This window comes from Fringilla coelebs, assembly GCF_963513975.1.
Source record: "Fringilla coelebs genome assembly, chromosome: Z".
NCBI lineage: Eukaryota > Metazoa > Chordata > Aves > Passeriformes > Fringillidae > Fringilla > Fringilla coelebs.
Window position 1 is genome coordinate 59,464,763 of NC_140031.1, and position 20,586 is coordinate 59,485,348.

Consider the following 20,586-nt stretch of genomic DNA (forward strand, 5'->3'; position numbering starts at 1 on the left):
TACAGAGGGAACTCAGTCTATTATCCTAAAGACGTTAGTCAAAATTAAAGACTATACAAATGTCCATAATTATGCCAAGAGCATTTGTATTAAAAATCTCCTTTACTGTGCAAAGATATGCAATAATTTTCTTCTTTATTTAACACAATGGAATGATTGCTCTTTTTTGTCTGCTTTCTTTCCCATATTCAAACACGTTGCTATCCAGTTTGTCCATATTGGGTTGGATCTTCAAATGGGAGGTACTGGCCCTTTAGGCAGAGGTCTGCTGAATGCAAGTTGTACAAAACTAGTGGTATCAAAACTGCTGTGGGCAGATAATACACATTTGCATGGGCTGACACTGTTTCCAAAAGGGTTAAAATTTACTAAGTACCATCAGCTCTTTTTTCAGCAAGTCTGAGTCCCTGCAGAGGCAGATTGCTATCAGAGTTAATCCTAATTAGTCTATATTGTTATGATTACCTGGACTGTGGCAATAAATGTTCATATTTATCATCGGCGAGTAACAGCCTCAGCATACTCTGAAAGTGGCAGAGGTACTGTAATTAGGAAACACCGAGGAGGGGTTTAAGTTTGGGATGAAAATGGGATCCCTTGAGCAACTATAAGGAAAATAAAAAGTATAGCAGTGTATGCTTAGGCGTGCAAACTGTTTTAAATGAATACAGAATATGGAAGCTAACTGGGCAGCTGATTAGAAGATTTGTAACAATTTTCAAATTTATGTGCTCACAGGCTTCAAATTCTGCTGTCAAAAAGGGGTAGTTCATACTTTAAACAATTTTTTAAATATGTTTTGTATGGACCAACAGGTGTGATGAACATTGCAAATTTATCTTTGCAACTGGAAAGTCTAGAAAAAAAAATTCCCACCAAATTTGAAACCTTAATCTCTACACTGAATAAGCATCAAAAATCCAGTGTAAGAACAGGACATCTGAAAACACCCAGATACTCTTCAGGCTCTCAACAGCTGCACAGGGAATCTTGTTGCCAAACATTTAATTTCAGTCTATTTAGTTCACATTTTGAAAAGATGGGAAACATCTACTGTTCCTAGACTTTGGATTTTTTGATGGTTTAAGGAGAAAAAGACAAAAAGAGGCAAGTGATCACAGTATATAGTAATGGAACACACTCAGCTAAGCTTAGCTAAGTATTTTTAAGCAAAGTACTTTACACAATTGAAACCAGCAGGCTATAACATTTCCTAGAGTATTTGGAGTTGTCTCTGTAGTACTGATCTATGGTAAGACTCCTCATGTAGATTATTATAGCATATTACATTATAAAAAAGTCACTGCATCCAATTATTTATGAATGTACAGCTCAGTGTACAGTGCTTTTAATGAAATAGGTTTGCAGACTGAAGTTAGTCTATTTCTGGCTGTAGCCTGAACATGACTGAGCATTTGACACTGCTTAATTAGGTCCTGATATGAGCAAGGTGCATCATAATAATAAACCTTAAAGAAACCTTGTGATAATTAGACTGATTTGTGTTACTGTAGTCTTCTTCTGTCTTGGAAAGTACAGCAGTTGGTGCTGATAGAAGTCCGTTTTGACTCCTTATTTAGTTCCTTAAGAAGGCATTTTTTACTTGTCCTGAGTTTTGGCCTAAGTAGATCCCAAGTTTTTCCACTTCATAAAACCTGAGCCATGCCTAACAGCAATGCTTTAACGTGAGATGCTACTGTGTTGGCTATTCTTTCTAAAAATCTTCCTATCTCAGAAAAAGATTTGAAAAGAATTGTCTCATCTACTGAGAGATTTTGAACTCTTAGCAGAAGACACAGCTTCTCTTCAAGGGGCTCTTGAAATATCTCAAACATACTTCAACTATTCCCCTGATAAATGAAATCAAGAGGCCTTAGCACACAGATAAACTTATTCAAAATGTACTACTGTAGATAGTAAACCAGCTCCCAGTTATGTGCCAGGCACATACTTATTTTCAATGGCCTCTGGTCTCAAAATTTTTTCTCACAATTTTTTGATTGTACCCTGTGGACCTCATGTCTGACATGTTTCCCACTACACATATGACATTCTTTCACTGCAACAGGAATTTCATCCTGCTGACATTCCTAAGGCATTCTTCCTATTGGTGATCCCAGCAGCAGATTGTGCAGTACCCTTACATGCATTTTTGTGTTTATGCATGTGGATGCTGACACAAACCACAATGGAGTTCTAAACAGTGCCATTTAAAAGCAAAAGCAATTCCCCGCTCCCTGTTTCCTCAGATGATGCTAGATCATGGAAGGTATGGTATCACAGTACCCTGTGACAGCATATATCTTTCTCTCCAAACAATCCTGGCTTGCTTTGTCTAGCTTGCCTAAGACCTAGTGCTGCAGTCCCCAGAAGGATTTTTTGCTGTGCCTCATCAATTGTCTGCAAGTTTAAGTGAATTTTGTAATATCTTTTAATATACCATTTCTTGGGAGTTGCCAGAGTATGTTTATTAATATAAACATTAATTTTTGGTCTGGGAAATTCATAACAATTTTCACATAAAGAGATAATCTGTAACACAGCAATCCCACAATAATAAACTAAAAATATTAAGACAAGTATAATTTCTTAAAATAGCACAGGTACAAACACATTTGAAGAGCACAACATTAGAAAGCTGAAGCTTCAAGAACAATTGTATAGTAGGCAACCAAAATTCAACAGACAGGCACATTATTTCACAGACATGTTTCCTAAAGGTAGATTCTTAGACGCTTTCCCAGGGAGGGGTTCATCTATCGAGCACTGTAAATCACAAATAATTTGTTGGACTGCCTCCTATATGAACCTCCAATAGATCAAATCAGAAAGTGTGTGACTCAGACCATGATCAGGACTATGAGGGTATTTATCTGGAAATTCATCCAAAGTGTAACTGTACAAGTGTGCAACTACAGATCTGAGAGACAAAGTTTGCTGGAAGCAGTGTAGTAACTCAGTTCAGGCAGCTGGAGCAAAACAAAAGTTAAGAGCTCTTGGTCACGAAATTCTTCACATAACATAGGCAGGTATCATGGGGTGTGGAGCTCATGTGCCAGAAGCTTGTCCTTTTTTTCCTGTTTTCCATTCTCTTAGTTTAATGAAAATGCAACTGAAACATTGACCCTCTTTAGTTCCTAATTCTGAAACCAATTGTAACACTTGCAGTAGTAGAAAATAACATTTCCCTTTTCAGCTGAATATCTTAGATCTGCTGGAATAAGCTGCAAAGTATTATTCTCCCTTTCAACAGTTATGAAGTTAAAGCTGCTTCATAAAACTTTACTTTAAATTTGTGCAGTTTACAAGACAGTATTTCAGTTGTAAAGGGACCTGACCATTTCTGGACAAAAGTTAAAGCCTCTTGTCAAGGACATTGTCCAAATGCCTCAAACACTGACAGGCAGGGTACACCAACCACCCTTAGGAAGCTTCTTCAAGCTTCTGCTGCTCATTCTCTTCTCTGGATGTAGACTGCTCTCCCACTCTTCAAGATGACCTATTTTAATCACCTAGATTTTATAACATGGAGTAAGACACCTGCTATTAACTAGTGGGGTATTCCTGTCTTTAAAAATTAAAAAGTCAAGTTAAAGGCTTCTCTAGAAGTTCATGCCATTTTACAAGCTGCAAGATACAAATTTATGAGTGAAGCACAACATCCATATGGCAGGAAGAGGTTCTACCCCTCAAAAAGTCATCTAGCCCTAGGGTTAAAAGACCTAAAAGCCATAGAAGTTAAGTTTCAAAAGGAAGTGGAGAAAGCTGCTGAAAAATTTCCTTACCAGGCTATTTGACAAGGGTTAATATTAACTAAGGTTAACTAATAATCTTGTGAAATGCACTGCTGAACTTAAGGAGATCTCAGGGCCCCTCATCCACTGCAAAAAACCCCACAGTCAAGAAACAGACGAATCATGCTGGAACACACAATGTGTTTGGGGTGGATGCCAGAGTTGACAGTCACTAAATAACAGCCATTTCCTACCTTCCTGTCTGGATGACCTGTAAGTACTGATATGGTTTGACTTCTTGGTGACCTATTATTATTTGAGCAATGTCCGGACTCCTTGCAAAGTTTCTGTGCACTGATCACTTCAGAAAAGCAGTCCAATGACAAACAGTAAAAAAGTTTTATTTGCTCTGTGTCTTGCAACAAGTCAAGTGTAATTAATCCACAGTATATTCCCAAGTATAGTCTGTCATAAAATATGAACAAAAGCATCCTTTTTCTGCATACACTGTCTTCCAAGTGCTAAGAAAAAATTATTATAACAGATTAAGAACAAACCTACAGCATTCTTTTACTTTAGCTGGTTCTGATACAGAGGCATACTTTTTTATTTGAGAATCAACTCCCAGAGACCTAGCTAATTGCACAGCATTTGTATCATCACTGATTAGCGTCCCAAGAGCCACAAGCAGTCTAAAAATGGCTTCAAGATCTTGAACAACTTCCATAACTGTGCTGATTACTGATAAACATTGAGCTTTGCCCTCAACGTTGTTGACTTTATGTAAACATACAGCGTAGTTCAATGTCAGTGTGGCCAGTGCAATGTGGATGTTCTTATTATTGCCTGATTTCGTTTCTATTGCTTGTGTCATTATTTCATCCCTCTGTTCCATCATGAGCTTCTGGCCTGCATGGCTGACAAAACAATTGCAAAGAGCTCTAAGTGCCAACAACTGGTTTGCTTGTTTGCCTTTAGGATTCAGAAATTTAAGAAGAAGGATGATAAACTGTACATGCTCCTTTTCACTGCAGAAGTTTTCGTTCACAGTGGGATGCCTGACAGACAATCTAAGAATGTCTAGAGCTGGAAAGACAATATCTAAGGAACAAAACAAAACAAAATTTTAGTATTAATACTCCATTATGTGTAAATTTATCAGTGAGTTTCTTTCAGATGCAAACTTTCTTAGCCCTGCAGGTTTGGGAACAGACAGTAACAGTTTCATGCATAAGTAAAGCATAAATTGTTTCACATTCATAAAGACAAATATTGACAAATCCATTCTAGTAACACTTCAATTATCATTAAAAAAATCCATAATCCTTAATTTAGGCTTAACATAGGGCGTTTCAGAAAATCTTAAAATCTTTTCTAAAATCTCTAATTGGTAACAAGCATGAGATATGGTAACTAATCCAAAAAAGTCTCTGAAAGCTGAAAGTTCAGTGACTGAACACCCCTACATAGACAGCATCTCCCTTTGTCCTCATTCCATAACTTACAGTATAGTATATCTACAAAACTGCTTACAGGAAAAGAAAATAAAAAAATTTGTTCTTGACTGAAGAGCTAGAAATCATTGTAAGGAAACTGAACTGAAAGCTTGTAATGTCCCTCCTTTTCCAAATTCTGAATACGTCTCCTTGTATCTACTACTGGTATCCAATGCTTACGACCAAATCAAAGCTGAACCTGTCCAACTACTTATGTTATTAGGGGTTTTTCCTGCAGATATGCAGACTCTTCAGAATTAATGCTTTGCACAATACAAAGAGTCTGGAAGATATGACACTGGCCATCACCAGCTCCTTAACATGCAAAACACAGTTTGATTAAGTGATATTAAAAACTGAGCATGAATTTTTAATATTGAAATGTTTTTGCTGTTAGTAAATCTTTAACTGCAATTTTAAAAAAGCAGTTAATTTTAACCATTCTTAGATATCTGTATATGCAATCATTTCTTCCAGAATGTGCTGTAACAACCAAAAGAGCTTTTCCAATCCATCAGTGCTGACAATATTATTAAATGTAATTATATCACCTCCACTTCCATTCTTCCAGCATGTCATTTCACTAATGCAGTTTTGATCATATAGCAGAGCATCAGTAACTTCTTCGCTACCGTATTAAACAGGAGCTACTTTTGATTTTTTCCCCATAATTTATCTCCATAATTTCATCTCTCATTTGGTAACAGCTTAGGATACCAAGTTCGCACTTTCTTTCTCTATTTCCTGACAAGTCTCACACCTTTTTGAGGATTGCCTTGCTAATGCAATAATCATAACTGATTTTTGTATCAAGATTCCTCTTCATGTTTATTGATGTGCCAACAAAACTTGACAACCAATTACCAAATTTGCCCCTGAAGCTGATCACTGCTGTCAGCACCTTTTATTCATCTTCTCTTTTCTACTTGGGCTATCAAGTCTTTGGGACAGACTCAGTGTAACATACTGATGAGACTTTTCATTCATGGTGAAGTACTGATGAGATGATGCAAAAAACAATTGTAAGAGTTTACCTTCTGGCCAGTTAACTGCTCTCCATAAAGTCTGAAGTTGCTGTGCCGTAGGTGTTTCCGTCGAGGTATTGCATGTTGCAGACAGTAACTTTTCTAGGATTATCAAGTCATCTTCAGTAAGCTTATGTTCTTCAGCTGCACTGCCATTAAGTTCCTTTAATTTGCCTGTAATACCAAAAGAAGAGACACAACTTCCCCAAAACAGAACTTCAGAAATCAAGATTTCAACTGAAATGCTACAAAAGCACTTTATAAACAAGTAACAACTATTGCAATTGAGTGATTTTTGGGGGGTCAGATTTTTAAACATGTTTTCCAATTTCTCATTTCAAAATTTTAATTATCACAATGATTGCTACTATTAATTCCACTTTAAAAATGCAACACAAAGATTCAGAATTTGTAGAAAAATTTTAGAAATTGCTGACATAAAGATAAAAATGCAGAAAAAAGTCATAAGAACAATCCTTTCATAACTGAAATACAATTTCTTTTTGCTCTTATTAATTAGTAAAAATAATAAAGGTACTGTATGTTCTTAGTGTGATCACAATTTTTTTTATTTTTATTTCAATCATGTGATCATGTTTTGTTTAAGACGTGCTATATTCAATCTTCAGTGTGATTTAAAACTCCAATATTACATTAATATAATGGATCTAGCATTAAGGAAATGTTTTTTTAAAAAGCCTGGTTAGTCAAGTTACTTCAAAAACATTAAAAAAAATCCCTGCTATTAAAACACTGACCCAGTATCTGTGTAGGATTGGCTTGGTCAAAGGTGACAGCATCCTTCTTTGGAAAATAAATATTTTCAACTTTAGCTGCAGCTGACTGGTAGGCATCCATTCCTACAGAAAGGCAATACAGAGCGTTCAACAGTGTACAAGGTGTCTGATACAGAATGATGTCCTAGCTGTAACTCTCTACTGCTGGACATTACTCAGAAAAATAGCTCTTGAAAAAAATCCTGAATGTCTGTGCAAATAGGTGTCATTCCTTACATTATTTTTATATTCAGGGGTTAAAACTGAAAGCAATACCTTCACAAACTGTTCCCCCCTAATGTAAAAGTTTACAGGTTGAAATTATTAACAGTCACTTCTTGATTATGTGAACTAAATGCACAGTCACTTATAGCAACAGCTATTGCAGTTAACACAAAAATGCCAAGGATCTTTCTAGGAAAAATATCCCTCTTGCCGCTGATATCTTGTATTTTTATTATTTTCATAATCAAAGTGTTTACACAGTAGAAGATTTGCAGACTTGATGAAGTTACGGCACATGGAACAGCAGCCTGAAATGTCTTTTTTGAAGGAGCCATATAAAGCTTTTATCATCACCCATAATGATTTCTTAAACTCACAGGTCATTTAGTGGCTGATATTTTAATGCCTATGTATCAGTTTCTCTGATCAACAACATAACTACTAGGAGATCAATAATTGTCTCAGATTATTATTATTATACATTTTAAAGCTTGTGTACTTGATTCCCGTATGCAAAGGAAGGCTCTGTTATCCCTATTTTATGATTAATTTCAGAGTATAAGCAGCTTTGATATGCTATTTTTAATAAAGTATGAATTTTCATCAATGCAGAACTCATGTTAGAGAAAAAAAACAAACCTAACAATCAGGAATGTTTTTCACGCGCAGACATTGTCTTACCTGTAAATGGATCAACCCCGCCCACTGGAGGTACTGTGTTTGATGCTGAACCAGGAACATAGCGACCAGCACCTAACAGAGATGTCAAGTTTTTAAACACCACCACCAATAAAGAGGTAATGTATACCTGTATTTAGTTACTACTTTTCAAATAAAAGCATTAAAAAGGACTTTTCTGCGCTAAAGGAATTACAAAGTAGTGTTCAAAACTTCTTTAAGGATTAAATCTATGCCTGTGCGATGACAGCATTCACAAGCTAAGTGAGCCCACAGCTAGCAGACACTGTGTCATCACTGTGGGACACGGTGGGATCTCTGGCACTCATAGGTGAAGAGAACTTCAGCAGAGCAGATACCCTATCCATGACAAGTTACAGCAGGAGGGCACACAGCCTTGACTCTCTTTGTGCCTGAGCCATGAGTGGCCTCTCCTGTGGGAGTTGGACTTGTCTTGCACTGAGGCCTCAGTGAGGCCTCCATCTGCAGAGACCACAGCACCACAAAAGCCACAAAGGAGAAACAGCTGGACACAGAAAGACTGTCAAGATTGGGAAGACTGAAGGCTGTGAGTTTTTGTAACAGCACAAAGGCTTCTGCTCTACCTGTGGATATGCAACTTCAGAGCAGTCAGTGAGCACCCTGGCACTGGTGTGGACAAACACCCACCAGTGATGTGTTAAAAGCCAGTTGAGACTGCACCTCATGTTCTGCAAAGACAGGAAAGGCAAGCAGCAGTGATGGGAAGCAAAGTAACCTCCTGCAGGATCAGGAGGTACCTGCCTATGCATATGGCCTGGTAACTTGGGAGGTATTTGCCTACTGGGGCAAGGATTCAGGATGCCACAGAGACACTGCCAAGCCTTGCCTGGCCTTCAGACTGTTACCCTGATACTCTTCCACATGGCAATAAATGGTTTTTCCAAGGAGGTCTTGGAGGATTTCAAGAGGGATTAGAGAGCTCTGAGAACAAGGCAGAAGAGTTTAGGGCATTTCTTTGTTACCCTGAACAAAGCAGAAATGCTTGAATACAAATGGACTCATCAAGTGGGTCCGCAACTAACTGCATGGCTGGTTTCGCAGACAAGATTTTGGCATCAAGTGATTACAGGAACCTCTTTGAGGAGCAAGAGCTCCAATCAGGGATGGGAGAAGTCTGCCAATGCAGGGCTGGAAATGGCAATGTTTTTGCAAACAAGATTACTAAATTAGTGAGGAGGACTTTACAATAGGTATAGCAGCAAGGATCAGAATCTAAAATATGGGATGGATGGTACCAATAACGATCATGTAAAAAAAAAAAACAAGTAAAAATTAAAATAGAAAACTACCTCTATGAATATACCTTATCTTGTGTGGTTCATGCATAAAAGTCTGGCAAAACAAAAGGTTTAGGTCCTTACTCTTCTGCTGTAGTGGACAGAGAGACATGAGGCAGACCCAACAGCAGAGGGCTTACCTCAACTGAACAGATCTCGGTATGCTTTGCAGTGGCAGAGCCCACCTTACCAAGCTATTCCACACTACTGCCCCAAACAGAGAACTGCAAGAAACAGCTGTCTGTTTCTGAGGCTAAACAGGGATTGCAACAGAAAACTACTGAAATGTGTATCTTAAGTGCTAGCCAGACAGATATGAATTTTACATTACCTGTAAATGGGTCTGCTCCAGGTATTGTACTTGATCCAGATGAAGAGCCTGGAACGTAACGTCCAGCACCTAGTCAAATAGTGAGAAAAGCAATGACTATTAAACCCATCTTGATGTTATTAAAATCCAGAGAGGGGTAACAAAGCTAGTGAGAGGTGTGGAGTGCCTATCCTATGAAGAGCGGCTGACAGAGATGGGGTTGTTTAGCCTGGAGAAGGCTCAGCAGAACACCTTACCACACTCCACAATTCCCTGAAAGGAGGCTGTAGACAGCTGGGGATTGGCCTCTTCTCCCAGGCAACCAGTGACAGGAGGAAAGGGCACAGCCTTAAACTGAACTGGTGGAGGTATAGGTCAGACATGAAGAAAAATTTCTTCACAGAAAGCGTGATTAGCTACTGGAATGAGCTGACCAGGGAGGTGGTGAAGGTGTTAAAAGGGAAGACTGAATGTGTGGCACTTAGTACCATGGTCTAGTTGATGTGGGGGTGTTCAGTCATAGGTTAGACTTGATCTCAAAGGTCTTTTCCAACCTAATTACTTCTGTGCCAACTGCAGCTCTCAGAGTTACATATAAACCAAAAAGCCTGTATTCCCATTTTCAGTCCCTTGCAAGAAAAAGATTAAGCTCAATTATTTTAATGCTATTTCCTTCTTAAATTCATCTTTGTGAAATTAATTGAATTAGTTTGTTTTGTAAATGTGATAAGCAGCATGCAATTGATTAACATGGTTTAACTCATGAGTAATCAACTTGCTCCAGTTCCATTTCCTGCCTGAAAAAGGTCATTTATGTATTTCACATTTGTGTGTTTTCATTAATTCTCTGGCTAAATTCTTGCATTTTACCAATCGCCTTAACAGCATCTAGCACTTCTTGTACGAAAACTGGACCTTTCTTTCACTGGAAAAAAAAGAGGAGACTGAAAAATACAACTGGCTTGATTAGAATTTTGCTGATTTTTTTTTTTTCCCCAGAACTATCTGTGCCCTTGCCCTCAATCATTTAAGGATATGAAAGTATCTGTAGAATAAGTTCAACACCTACAACACTGAAGTCTGCCTGGGCAGACAATTCTATGAAGTTCAACAAGGCCAAGTGCTGCGTCCTCCCCCATGCAGAGATACAGGCTGGGGGCAGAGTGGCTGGAAAGCTGCCCAGCAGAAAAGGACCTGGCAGTGCTGATCATCATCTGCCTGACCATGATCCAGGAGTGTGCCTGTGTGGCCAAGAAGGACAATAGTATCTTGGCTTTTATCCCAGCAGGACCAGGGCTGTGACTGTTCCGCTGTACTTGGCCCTGGAGAAGCCACACCTCAAATCCTGTGATCAGTTCTGGGCCCATCATGACAACAAACACACTGAGGTGCTGCAGGCAAGTCCAGAAAAGGGCAATGGAGCTGGTGCAGGGTCTGGAGCACAGGTCTTATGAGAAGCAGCTGAAGGAACTGGGGGTGTTTAAATGGTGCAGGTGGACCTTACTGCTCTCTACAAGTATTTGAAAGGTATCAAGGTGGGGGTCAATCTCTTCTTCCAGTAACAGGATGCAAAGAAGTGGTCTCAAGCTGCACCAGGAGAGGTTCAGATTGGATATTAGGAAAAAGTTCTATACTTGAAGGGTGGTCAGGCATTGGAATAGCATGCCCAGGGAACGGTCTGAATCATCATCCCTGAAGTATCCAAGGAACTATATGAATATGGGGATATGATTTAGGGGTGAACATGGAAGTGGTCAGCTAATGGCTGAACTCAATATTCTTAGAGGTCTTTTCCAATCTTAATGATTCTATGATTCTATGAAAGTGAAATGGATTGAAACCTAATGGAACAACCATGGCCAGAAGATGGTGGCCAGTGCAACAGCTTTACTGGAAGCCAGCCACTGGTGGTGTACCACAGGAGTCAGTACTGCATCCAGTCCCACTCCACATCTTCACTAATAATGGTGTGGAAGATCAGTCAGAGTGCATCCTCAGCAAGTGTGCTGAAGACTCAGAGGAATATCTAATGTTATCACTTAAGTTTAAAATAATTACCTGTAAATGGATCTGAAAATTGATTACTTGTACTCAACAGTGTTTGCCCCTTAGTGTTGTCCATAATAAACTTGGCCACCTGATCCAGAAACATAGGATTTAGATCATTCTTTTGCAGGAAGTTGTATGCAGTCAGCCAAGGATCATCAGTGATGTTATATGGCAGTTTGTAGGAAGGCCCATTTTCGTTTACATCAATGGTGAAAACATAGTCATATTCCTTTAAGTGGAATAAAAATAAAAACACATTAGAAGTCTTCCAGCACTTTTTACATAATGATGTATTAAATGCAGTCTAACAGAGGCCCAGACTTAAGCCTAAAAACTTAAAACACTGCTATTCACAGAACATCTCGGCAATATTCTCCTGAGAGACTGCAAGTAAACATTTGCTGATTTAGGCTAAACATTAAACATTACTTAGCAACAGCCAACATATCAGTGTGTTGTAATACTGTTGCTATACTATATCCAAAACACACAACGTTGTACCAGCTGCTAAGAATACAAACTCCTTTTCAGACAAAACCATGTCAGACTTAAACCTGTGTTCTCCAGAATTCTCTGCTCAAGAAGAGCAGAGTAAAACAACATATCATTATAATGTGTGTACAGATATATTACAAAATGAAGATGCATCAGGTCACTCTCAGAGACAACTCTGGCTCCTTCCAAAGCTATATAGCAATCAGATACCTCAAGAAATTTGAGTCTTAAAAGCAGACTTCTAATGCTAACAAACGATTTCCTAATGTTTCTTTAAAATCTGTGAGAGTGAAAAATCAGTATTTTGGAGGCATTTCTTCTGTGGTGGACCCTGACAAGCTTTCCTCTGTATATTTCAGTAAAGGAAACATTTCTCAGCTTGTATGTCTTTAGGTCAGCTTACCTGTCTTTAGGTTCAACAGTTACTATAAAGAAGCGGTACAGAAAGTCTGGTATCTAACATTTTAGGTAAACTTTGCATTATAAAGTTAATTTCCTTTGGGAAGGATATTAAAACTAACTTCTCAAGGTATTAATGTTACATACAATAGAAATTGACAATTTCTCTATTAATGGTTTGCCTTTCTCAAAAATAATTTCTGTCCATTAGCTTGTTCATTTTACAAAATACGTTTTGTAAGTAATAAAGTAAACTGTACTTACTTACACTTCTACCTCTGAGATCGAAGGTAACAAAAAAGTTCCTGTTTTCCAATGCAGGTATTTTTCAAATACCTGTTTTCTAAATTATATTTTATCTGAATAAAGACAAGTTACTTAGGAAAGAATGAAACAAATTAAAGTTTGCATATACCTTTCCTTCAAATAAAACTTTTCCAGATGTTTGTTGTGTGGCTCCGGAAGAACCAACAACATCACCAATCTTTATCCATCTTCCTTCACTAACACTCCATTGATATGCTTCTACTTTCCCATTATCTTTAATAAGCCGTGTCTGTCCATCTCTTGTTCCTGTAGGCAGGAGTTCAAACAATTTCAAGGATATGATTTACATCAGAAGAGAAAAAATATTCAAATGGTGCTCAGCATTAAAATTAAAAATAGTTCAACAACACTTGAAACAACAGCGCAAGAATTAAGCAGATATATGGTTTAACCCCAGATGGCAACTAAGCACCACAAAGACACAATCCCTGGCTTCATGGTTGGAGAGAAGGTAAGAATGAGTGAATAGAATAGAAGTGAAAAATTTGGTGATTGAGATATAATTTAAAAGGTAAATCAAAAACCACATGCACAAGCAAAGCAAAACAAGGAATTCATACAACACTTCCCATGGGCAGGCAGGTGTTCAGCTGTCTCCAGAGGAGCAAGGCTCCAACAAGCTCAACAATTCCTTGGAAAGACAAACGCCAACACTCCAAACATCCCCCCTCTCGCTTCCTTCTTCTTCCCCCTAGCCTATATGCTGAATGGTATGGGGATATCCCTTGGGTCAGTTGCGGTCAGCTGTCCCTGCTGTGTCCCCTCCCTGTTCTCAAGCACAAATCCAAAACACAGCCTTGTAATAGCTACTATGGAGAAAATCAACTCTATCCCACCAAAAACCAGACAAAATACTTCATCTCAAAACAAGAATATCAGCAATCTTAATGAGCATCTTACTATTATGGTAATGATATCTGCCAGCAGACTAAGTGGCCAAACCCATACTTAGCTCAAGTACTTCAGAAGTTAATCAGCTTTTCAGTGAAATGCCATTTAAGAAAAGTGATCTTCTCCCATAGTCTAACAAGAGGCAAAGTTTCATATGGATCTAAGATCTATGCCACTTCCTGATCATAGCCAAGGGGCTGAACTTGCCAGTTACTTCACCTTGAGAAAAAGTATTTGTCCGTTTAAGAATAATGTTTACTACTGCTTCTACGGCATTCTCAAGTACCTACGAAGTGTGAACCAAGCCCATCAAGACCATCTTTCCAGACAAAAGCTATAGCAGAAGACCTGCATTTCTACTTTTATTAAGAAAAAACCCTGCACATTCAGTAGTCCTTCTACAAATTACCTGTTTCACACACTCTTGGTACAGCTAGCAGAACAGATAGAAAATATCTCAAACATACTGTAAAATCAATTGCATCTTTTTCTAAATTATCTCATAGAAGAATAAGAAAACCCCCAAAACCAGAAAACCTTGAGTCCTGTTTCCAAAAGAATCTGTGAAAGGCTACCAGAGCAAAATTAAACTATTTCCTTCAGTAACCCTATAGAAAGGGATTAAAGCTTTAAGTTTGGAAACCACCAGAAGCTTCACCACCTCCAACCAAGATCTGGAGGCACCTCTAACATGACGGAAGTACAGTAACTTACCAGGATCCTTAAGGTGTTCTCTTCCAGGAAGGTCATCAGCATTGATATCTCCTAAATCACCAGTTTTAGGGTCAATGGATGCTTGAGCAAGCTCATTTTCAAAAGCCTGAATCTCCTCAGCACTGGCTGTACGTTCCAAGGACTCTGTAAACACCCTTATAATTCCATCACTGAAGGGAGAGAAAACATTCAAATAGAAATACTATTTTAAATAACACAATGACTGCATAAATTCTAATGGTAACTTCTATGTCACAATAAACCATCACTATTTCCAACTACCCCTCCCAATTATTGTTATGAAAGGAATTCACTCTCATACGAAAACCATACAGAGCAGGAAACAAGCAAGTAACCCTGTCTTCAGAATAATTTTAAAATCAACATCCAATATGCTTATCAAAAGGTTTTTTTATACCATGTTTACTAAATTTATTCTGAAGTCTATTCATGATTTATCACATTTCCAAAGAACTCACTCTACCTCTATGAATGACATAAAGAAATTACTTCTTGGATGTAGTGTAATGCATGCTTAAATTTAACACACGTACACTGTGAAGGCGTTATTTTTAAATATAAATGAAACTGACATTCAAAGTGATGCTGGCAATTTCTTCAAGGATTGTCAGATTTGGATCTACAAATATACTGAAAGTAAAACTTGGGATACCTTGCACCAACTACGATGTCACCATTGTCTAAGACACAGCAGCACCATACAGACTGAGCTGGGAGTCTGATTGTTTGAGCACATTCCCCTTGTTTCCAGATCCTAAGCGATCTATCCTCTCCAGTTGTTACAAAACCTGAAAATAAAGATATAAAAAACTTTTAAAGTATCTTTTTAGCATACTGTGATAATAGATGCTCTTCTGAAACTGGACATTGAAAAATCACAACAGTAAAAGAATCTTTCTGCAATTTAGTACTTCTCTCAATTAAAGTAGAGAGCAAAAAGAAAACCACTGTTCACTTGCCTTCTCAAAAAATCCAAAGTGCATAAATTGCAGATTAAGCAGCCAGACAGTGAAAAAAACTGCGCCCAAGAGAAAAAAGATCCCATCATCCTTTAAAGGGCTTGAATAATTCTATAATCATCATAGTTTCATCTTGCACTATAGCTGCATAAGTTCACATTTGTTTCAAACTGAGTTTTGGAAGGTAAGCCTGCTTTATCAGGAAACACATATAGAGCATTTTCAAAAGTCTACAAACTTCTCAATGAGGAATTTTAAGGCATAGGAGATCTACAATATATGCACTAACCCATATACATGCACTTGACCTGTTGAACAGATGTGCAAGTGTCCAATACACTCCACAAAGGTCACTGACTTGGAATTTCTTCTACAATTGGCTCAACAGTTAGTTCTGAACCTCTAAATCTATAACTCTGAAAACAAATGTAATTAAGCCTCATAACATGAAATTCTTAACCTAAATTACATATAAGGCACATTGTGGAAGTATCTAAATTTATATTATCTCAAACTGGCATGCCATAAATTACTATTTTACTACTCTGCAACAGAACTGAAATACAGGTGGCAGCTAAGACAATAGTTTTGCCTACCGTTTCATCTAAGTTTTACTTAAGCCTTCACTTAGCCCAAACCCAGGACGTTTTATCCCATATACTGCCAGAGCTATTTTGACAGCAGTGCAACTTGGAGTCAATCTCAATGTATTTTTTTTATCTATTTACACTAGGTGTAAGAAAAAAAATAAATGCTACTGGTGCTCTTCAGTTGTGGCAGTGGCACAGAACATCAAAATACACACCCCGCCATTTCATTTTGAAGAATGTTGTGTAACAGTCAGGAAAGAATCCTACCTTTACATTGAGGGAAGACAGAAATGCTGTATATGTAATTTGTATGTCCATAATACACCTGCAGACATTCGCCAGAGATCTGCCATCTTCGAACACTAGCATCATTAGCACAGGAAAGGAACTCCATTTCACTGAGAATAGCTAAACCTCTCACACAATCTTCATGCCCTTTACAAAAAGAAGAGAAAATTTTAATGCAGTAATTGTCTCCATTAGCAGCAGTATACCACTTTTGCATAGCCCACATCTAAATCCAGGCAATAAATCTTTGTGGGAACAGTTAGAAGAAAAAAAAATTAATTGCTCACAATTCTGTGAAAAATATCTTATTTTTTTAGAAGTCATGTGGCCTCTGGACACACAACTACTTCAAAAAGTAGTTTACTTTAAAAATCCTGCCTAAATATTGTTCAGTTTATCCAGTTTATTGCTGTTCAGTTTATCCAGTTATTTATCAGTTTATTGCTTTTTTAAGATTTTAGTGTTTGTTCTCTTTTAACAAGAGCAGTCCACACCAATGAAATTATCAACTGCAGCAACATTTACCGGTGAACGTTCTTTCACATCTGCCTGCCTTCCACAGTTTTATAGTTTTGTCAGCTGAACCAGTCAACATCAATCCCTGTTCAGGAAGAATCTTCACGGCCCATATTGCAGCTGTGTGACCCTGCAAAAAACATGACACTGTAAGACATGTCAGAATCAAATTCAGAGTACTTACTTCATATTCACGTAGAGGAACTTCATACCTGTAATGTCATCATACATCTGTCATTCAACCAGACTTTTGCGGTTGTATCCCATGATCCACTTAATAATGTGCCAAATTTCCCAGATGAGAGGCTGCAAACTGGAACGAACATTTAAGTCAGAACTGACAAGTACCCTGCACTGCCACAAATCTTAAGCAATTTCAAGAGATTCATTTAAGAGGATTTATTTGGTATTAGTAGCATATTTAGTGTTGAGGCGTCTAGAGAAGAATTAAGTGAACTGTAGTTGCATTGCAACCCAGAAAGAAGCTGCTTAAAATTCTCTTAATTTTAGGTTTAAAAAACTGAAATATTTTTGCCACTCATTTTTAAATTTCTCTCAGTCACAGATCTCTTCTCTTGGACTAGAATATGATGACAAACGGGTGAGATAACTAGTCAAGACACACAATTAATGCAAATGTGTAGTTTTGAAGAGAAAGAAAAGTTTTGTCTATAAATATTAATTTATGTCTTCAAGAAGTTATTTCATATGAAAAATACTTAGCTCACCTTCTTGGAGGGCAAAATACTACCACCAAGAAACTGTGGTGAGATTCAAAGATTTACTAGAAAGGTAATCTGCAAATCCTCCAGTAACACAGTGTAAAGCTCTGTATTTAAAGCACCAATTAATATTAAATACCCATCTAAGAAACAAAATGGGCAGAGGAAGTTTATTTTTTCCACTTGTATCAGCTTTGACAAAAAAATTAATACATGAAGAACTAACTGCTTCTTAAAAGTGAAATTCTTGACAAAAATTCTGTGAATTGTCAGGAATTTACAGAGAGAGTGAAAGTTCAAACATTCATCAGGACAAACTTGGAAGTCCTTGCAATGAATGGTCACTGAATGAATTAAGATTACAAAATCCTATTTGCAGAGGACATAATTAAACAGTTTACTACATAATATACCAAATAAATCAAAATTGAGTTTCATAAATTTTATTTAATTTTCTCTCTAATAAATCATGTTAACTTTTAGGTAAAAAACTCCAAAGTACAATTACTACATACCTGTGTTTTTATGACCCTTAAGGACGTAAAGAGGAGCTGGGTTGTCAACTGTGAAAATGCAAATATTATGATCATTGCCACCAGTTGCAATGAGCCCACGAGGATAGAGGTCACTTGGAGGTATGATGCACACACAAGACACAAAATTTGAGTGGCCACTCATACAGTGCATCTCAGTAAATCCCCTGTTAAGACTTAAAAATAGATGATAATCGATTTAGAATCATGACAGAAACAGTACTTTATTTTAGCAAATTACAGTTCTTTAATTAATAACTATGCTTGCCTTGTGCTGAATAAGTACTATGGATGGCCTAGAAAGGATGAAATTTAAGACAAAAATTCCATCCCAGAATTTCTCCCCATACACAATACTAAAGCTTTCCACTTATTTTTCAATGCACTGGTAGGCCTGGAAGGACTTTTGTTCTTTCTTGCTCATTGGCAAACACTATGCAAAATTTGATCAGAAATAGCTACAGTTTGTCTTTATGGCACCTTTTTTTGTCTGAAAACTCAAATGTATATCCAAGTACATGCTAAAGTAAGAGCACACAAATGTAGTTTACTGCCAGCCAAGTGTATTCACTGGTACTTCATTAGGAGCACTACAGAGGAATAAAAGTTAAACAGATCATAGCTGACTCAACCAGCACCCTCATTTCTTCATCCTCAGCCAACCTCAGTAGTTACAGCACTAACTGAAAGAAGCTACTTATTCCCATAGAATAAACATGCAGCTTGTGGTGTTGTCTGCTTGTTTTGTTTGCCTGTCTTTGTTCCCCCACCCTCAAAAATATGAGCTATCATATGATACCATCCTGCTATCCTCCAAACCCTAAAGCTTGGCAAGATTGAAATACTTAAGGGAATTGCAATACTCTTCTAAATTCTAAAAGACCTCCTCTTAAGGCACATAGAACAAATCAGCTTTTCTCTTCTTACAGAAGCTGAACCAAAACAGCACACAGCCATGTGCTCACCCACTGAACCCTGACTACTCTAGTCTCTGAGCCTTCGAAGCAGAGGATAATCAATATCAACACTGCAAGTTGATACAAGTTGTCTTCTTCCTCACAAAGTTCTCAAAAACTGTGGGTTACAACTAGAATTCCTTTCCTCCTGCAAATTTCTGTGCAATTTAGCAAGTTCTTTCTCTTGTGATGAGAGACTTAGTAAGACCCACTTAATAAGATCAGTTTTTCTTCACCTCAGTTACAGAGCTCCAGAGATCAATACGAAGACACATATAAGCACTCAACAAATTATTTCTATTTCACATGAAGGCAATGGGAAATATCCATGCCTAGTAACTTCAGAATACAGACCAGAGTACAAAACTACAGTCTGGGGAGGAGGTACATCCTGTAGCTTCCAGCAATACCCCACATCTCTCTCCACATTGCTTAGCAGTGTATCTGGTCTGTTTCTGGTCAAGGTAATATGCTGAAAAATTCACTTTGTGAATTCAACAACAAAAATTAGTAGGAGACAACCCTGTGCAACATGAATAGCAGAAAAATTAATCTTGGCATATTTTTTTCTTTTTCTATGTCTTTGTGTATTTAATTTTCTGTACAGTTTTTTGTTCATATTCCATTTTACTTTTAAAGAAGCTTGCTTAGCAAGGGTGAGAAAGGATGGGGGCTTTTTGTGTGCTTTTTTTCAAAACACACTGCCTTACTGTCAAAACAGCAGCACTGCTACTTAGCAAGATTACTTGGGCACTGAATACCATGACGTAGAAACAGCATTATTAATACCACCTAGAAAAAAGATGCCTAGAACTATTGACATTGTTACTATTTCCACAGCACACTACAACATCGATGTACAGCAAACTGCTTAAAAACATACAGTTTTCCCCAAAGGCATGCAGAAGTTAGGCCTGCTCAGCCTGGAATAGAGAAAATTGCATGGAGACCTCACAGCAACCTTCCAGTATCTGAAGGGGCCAACAGGGCCCGGATGGACAGAGTTCTGAGCAAACTGTTCTGGTGAAAGCTGTCCCTGCCCGTGGTTGAGGGACTGGGACTACCTGATCTTGAAGGTCCCTTCTAAACCCCTAATGTGATTCTCTGCAAGTGACAATGCCAACCACGAGCACCTCCTGCGAACAGGCTCCCGCTGCCCGCCACCTCCCCCGGCCCCACCGATTCTGCCGGCAGCCCCTGAGGAGAACTCAGCTGCATAGACGAACTCGGCGGGGCACGGGCGGAGCCCCTGTAGCGCCACCTCCACGCTCTCCGCCGCGGCCCAGCACCCACCCGTCAGGGGCCCAGAGCCGCGCGGTTCTGTCCCGCGAGACGGACACGAAGCTCCCTTCCGGAAAGAGGCCACGGGTGAGGCCCCGCACGTCCTGCCCGTGCCCCAGCAGGGAGCAGCGCAGCCGGAACGTGCTGCCCTCACCCGCCATGGCGGCACCGCCGGCCTGACACAGCACGGGCCGCGCCGCCGCCGGAAGTCGTGCCGGAAATGCCGTCACAGGGCGCGCCGCCGGACCAAGGTGAAGCTTCTTATCCCGGCAAGCACTGCGC

The 20,586-nt window shown here is 38.5% G+C and overlaps 1 protein-coding gene across 1 annotated transcript; it reads right to left on the reverse strand.

Annotated features, from left to right (window-relative positions):
* Window positions 1-2,413: 2,413 nt before the first annotated feature.
* On the reverse strand, window positions 2,414-20,509 carry PLAA (phospholipase A2 activating protein). Its single transcript, XM_084225526.1, has 14 exons — window positions 20,317-20,509; window positions 18,050-18,243; window positions 17,025-17,125; window positions 16,822-16,942; window positions 16,276-16,443; window positions 15,112-15,247; window positions 14,439-14,608; window positions 12,922-13,079; window positions 11,622-11,841; window positions 9,585-9,653; window positions 7,938-8,009; window positions 7,014-7,115; window positions 6,265-6,429; window positions 2,414-4,835 (listed from the first exon to the last, which is right to left on the reverse strand). Exons 1-14 carry the CDS (start codon window positions 20,463-20,465, stop codon window positions 4,270-4,272), a joined length of 2,391 nt encoding a protein of 796 aa, XP_084081652.1. The 5' UTR covers window positions 20,466-20,509; the 3' UTR covers window positions 2,414-4,269.
* Window positions 20,510-20,586: the final 77 nt, after the last annotated feature.

Excerpts from the sequence above, each read along its gene's own strand:
- PLAA (XM_084225526.1), bottom strand. The coding sequence starts at position 20,465 with ATGGCGGGTGAGGGCAGCACGTTCCGGCTGCGCTGCTCCCTGCTGGGG. Across the intron at positions 16,943-17,024 it reads GATGTATGATGACATTACAG|GGTCACACAGCTGCAATATG; the intron begins GTATGAAGTTCC and ends TGTTTTTTGCAG. Across the intron at positions 11,842-12,921 it reads AAGTTTTATTTGAAGGAAAG|GAATATGACTATGTTTTCAC; the intron begins GTATATGCAAAC and ends TTCCACTTAAAG.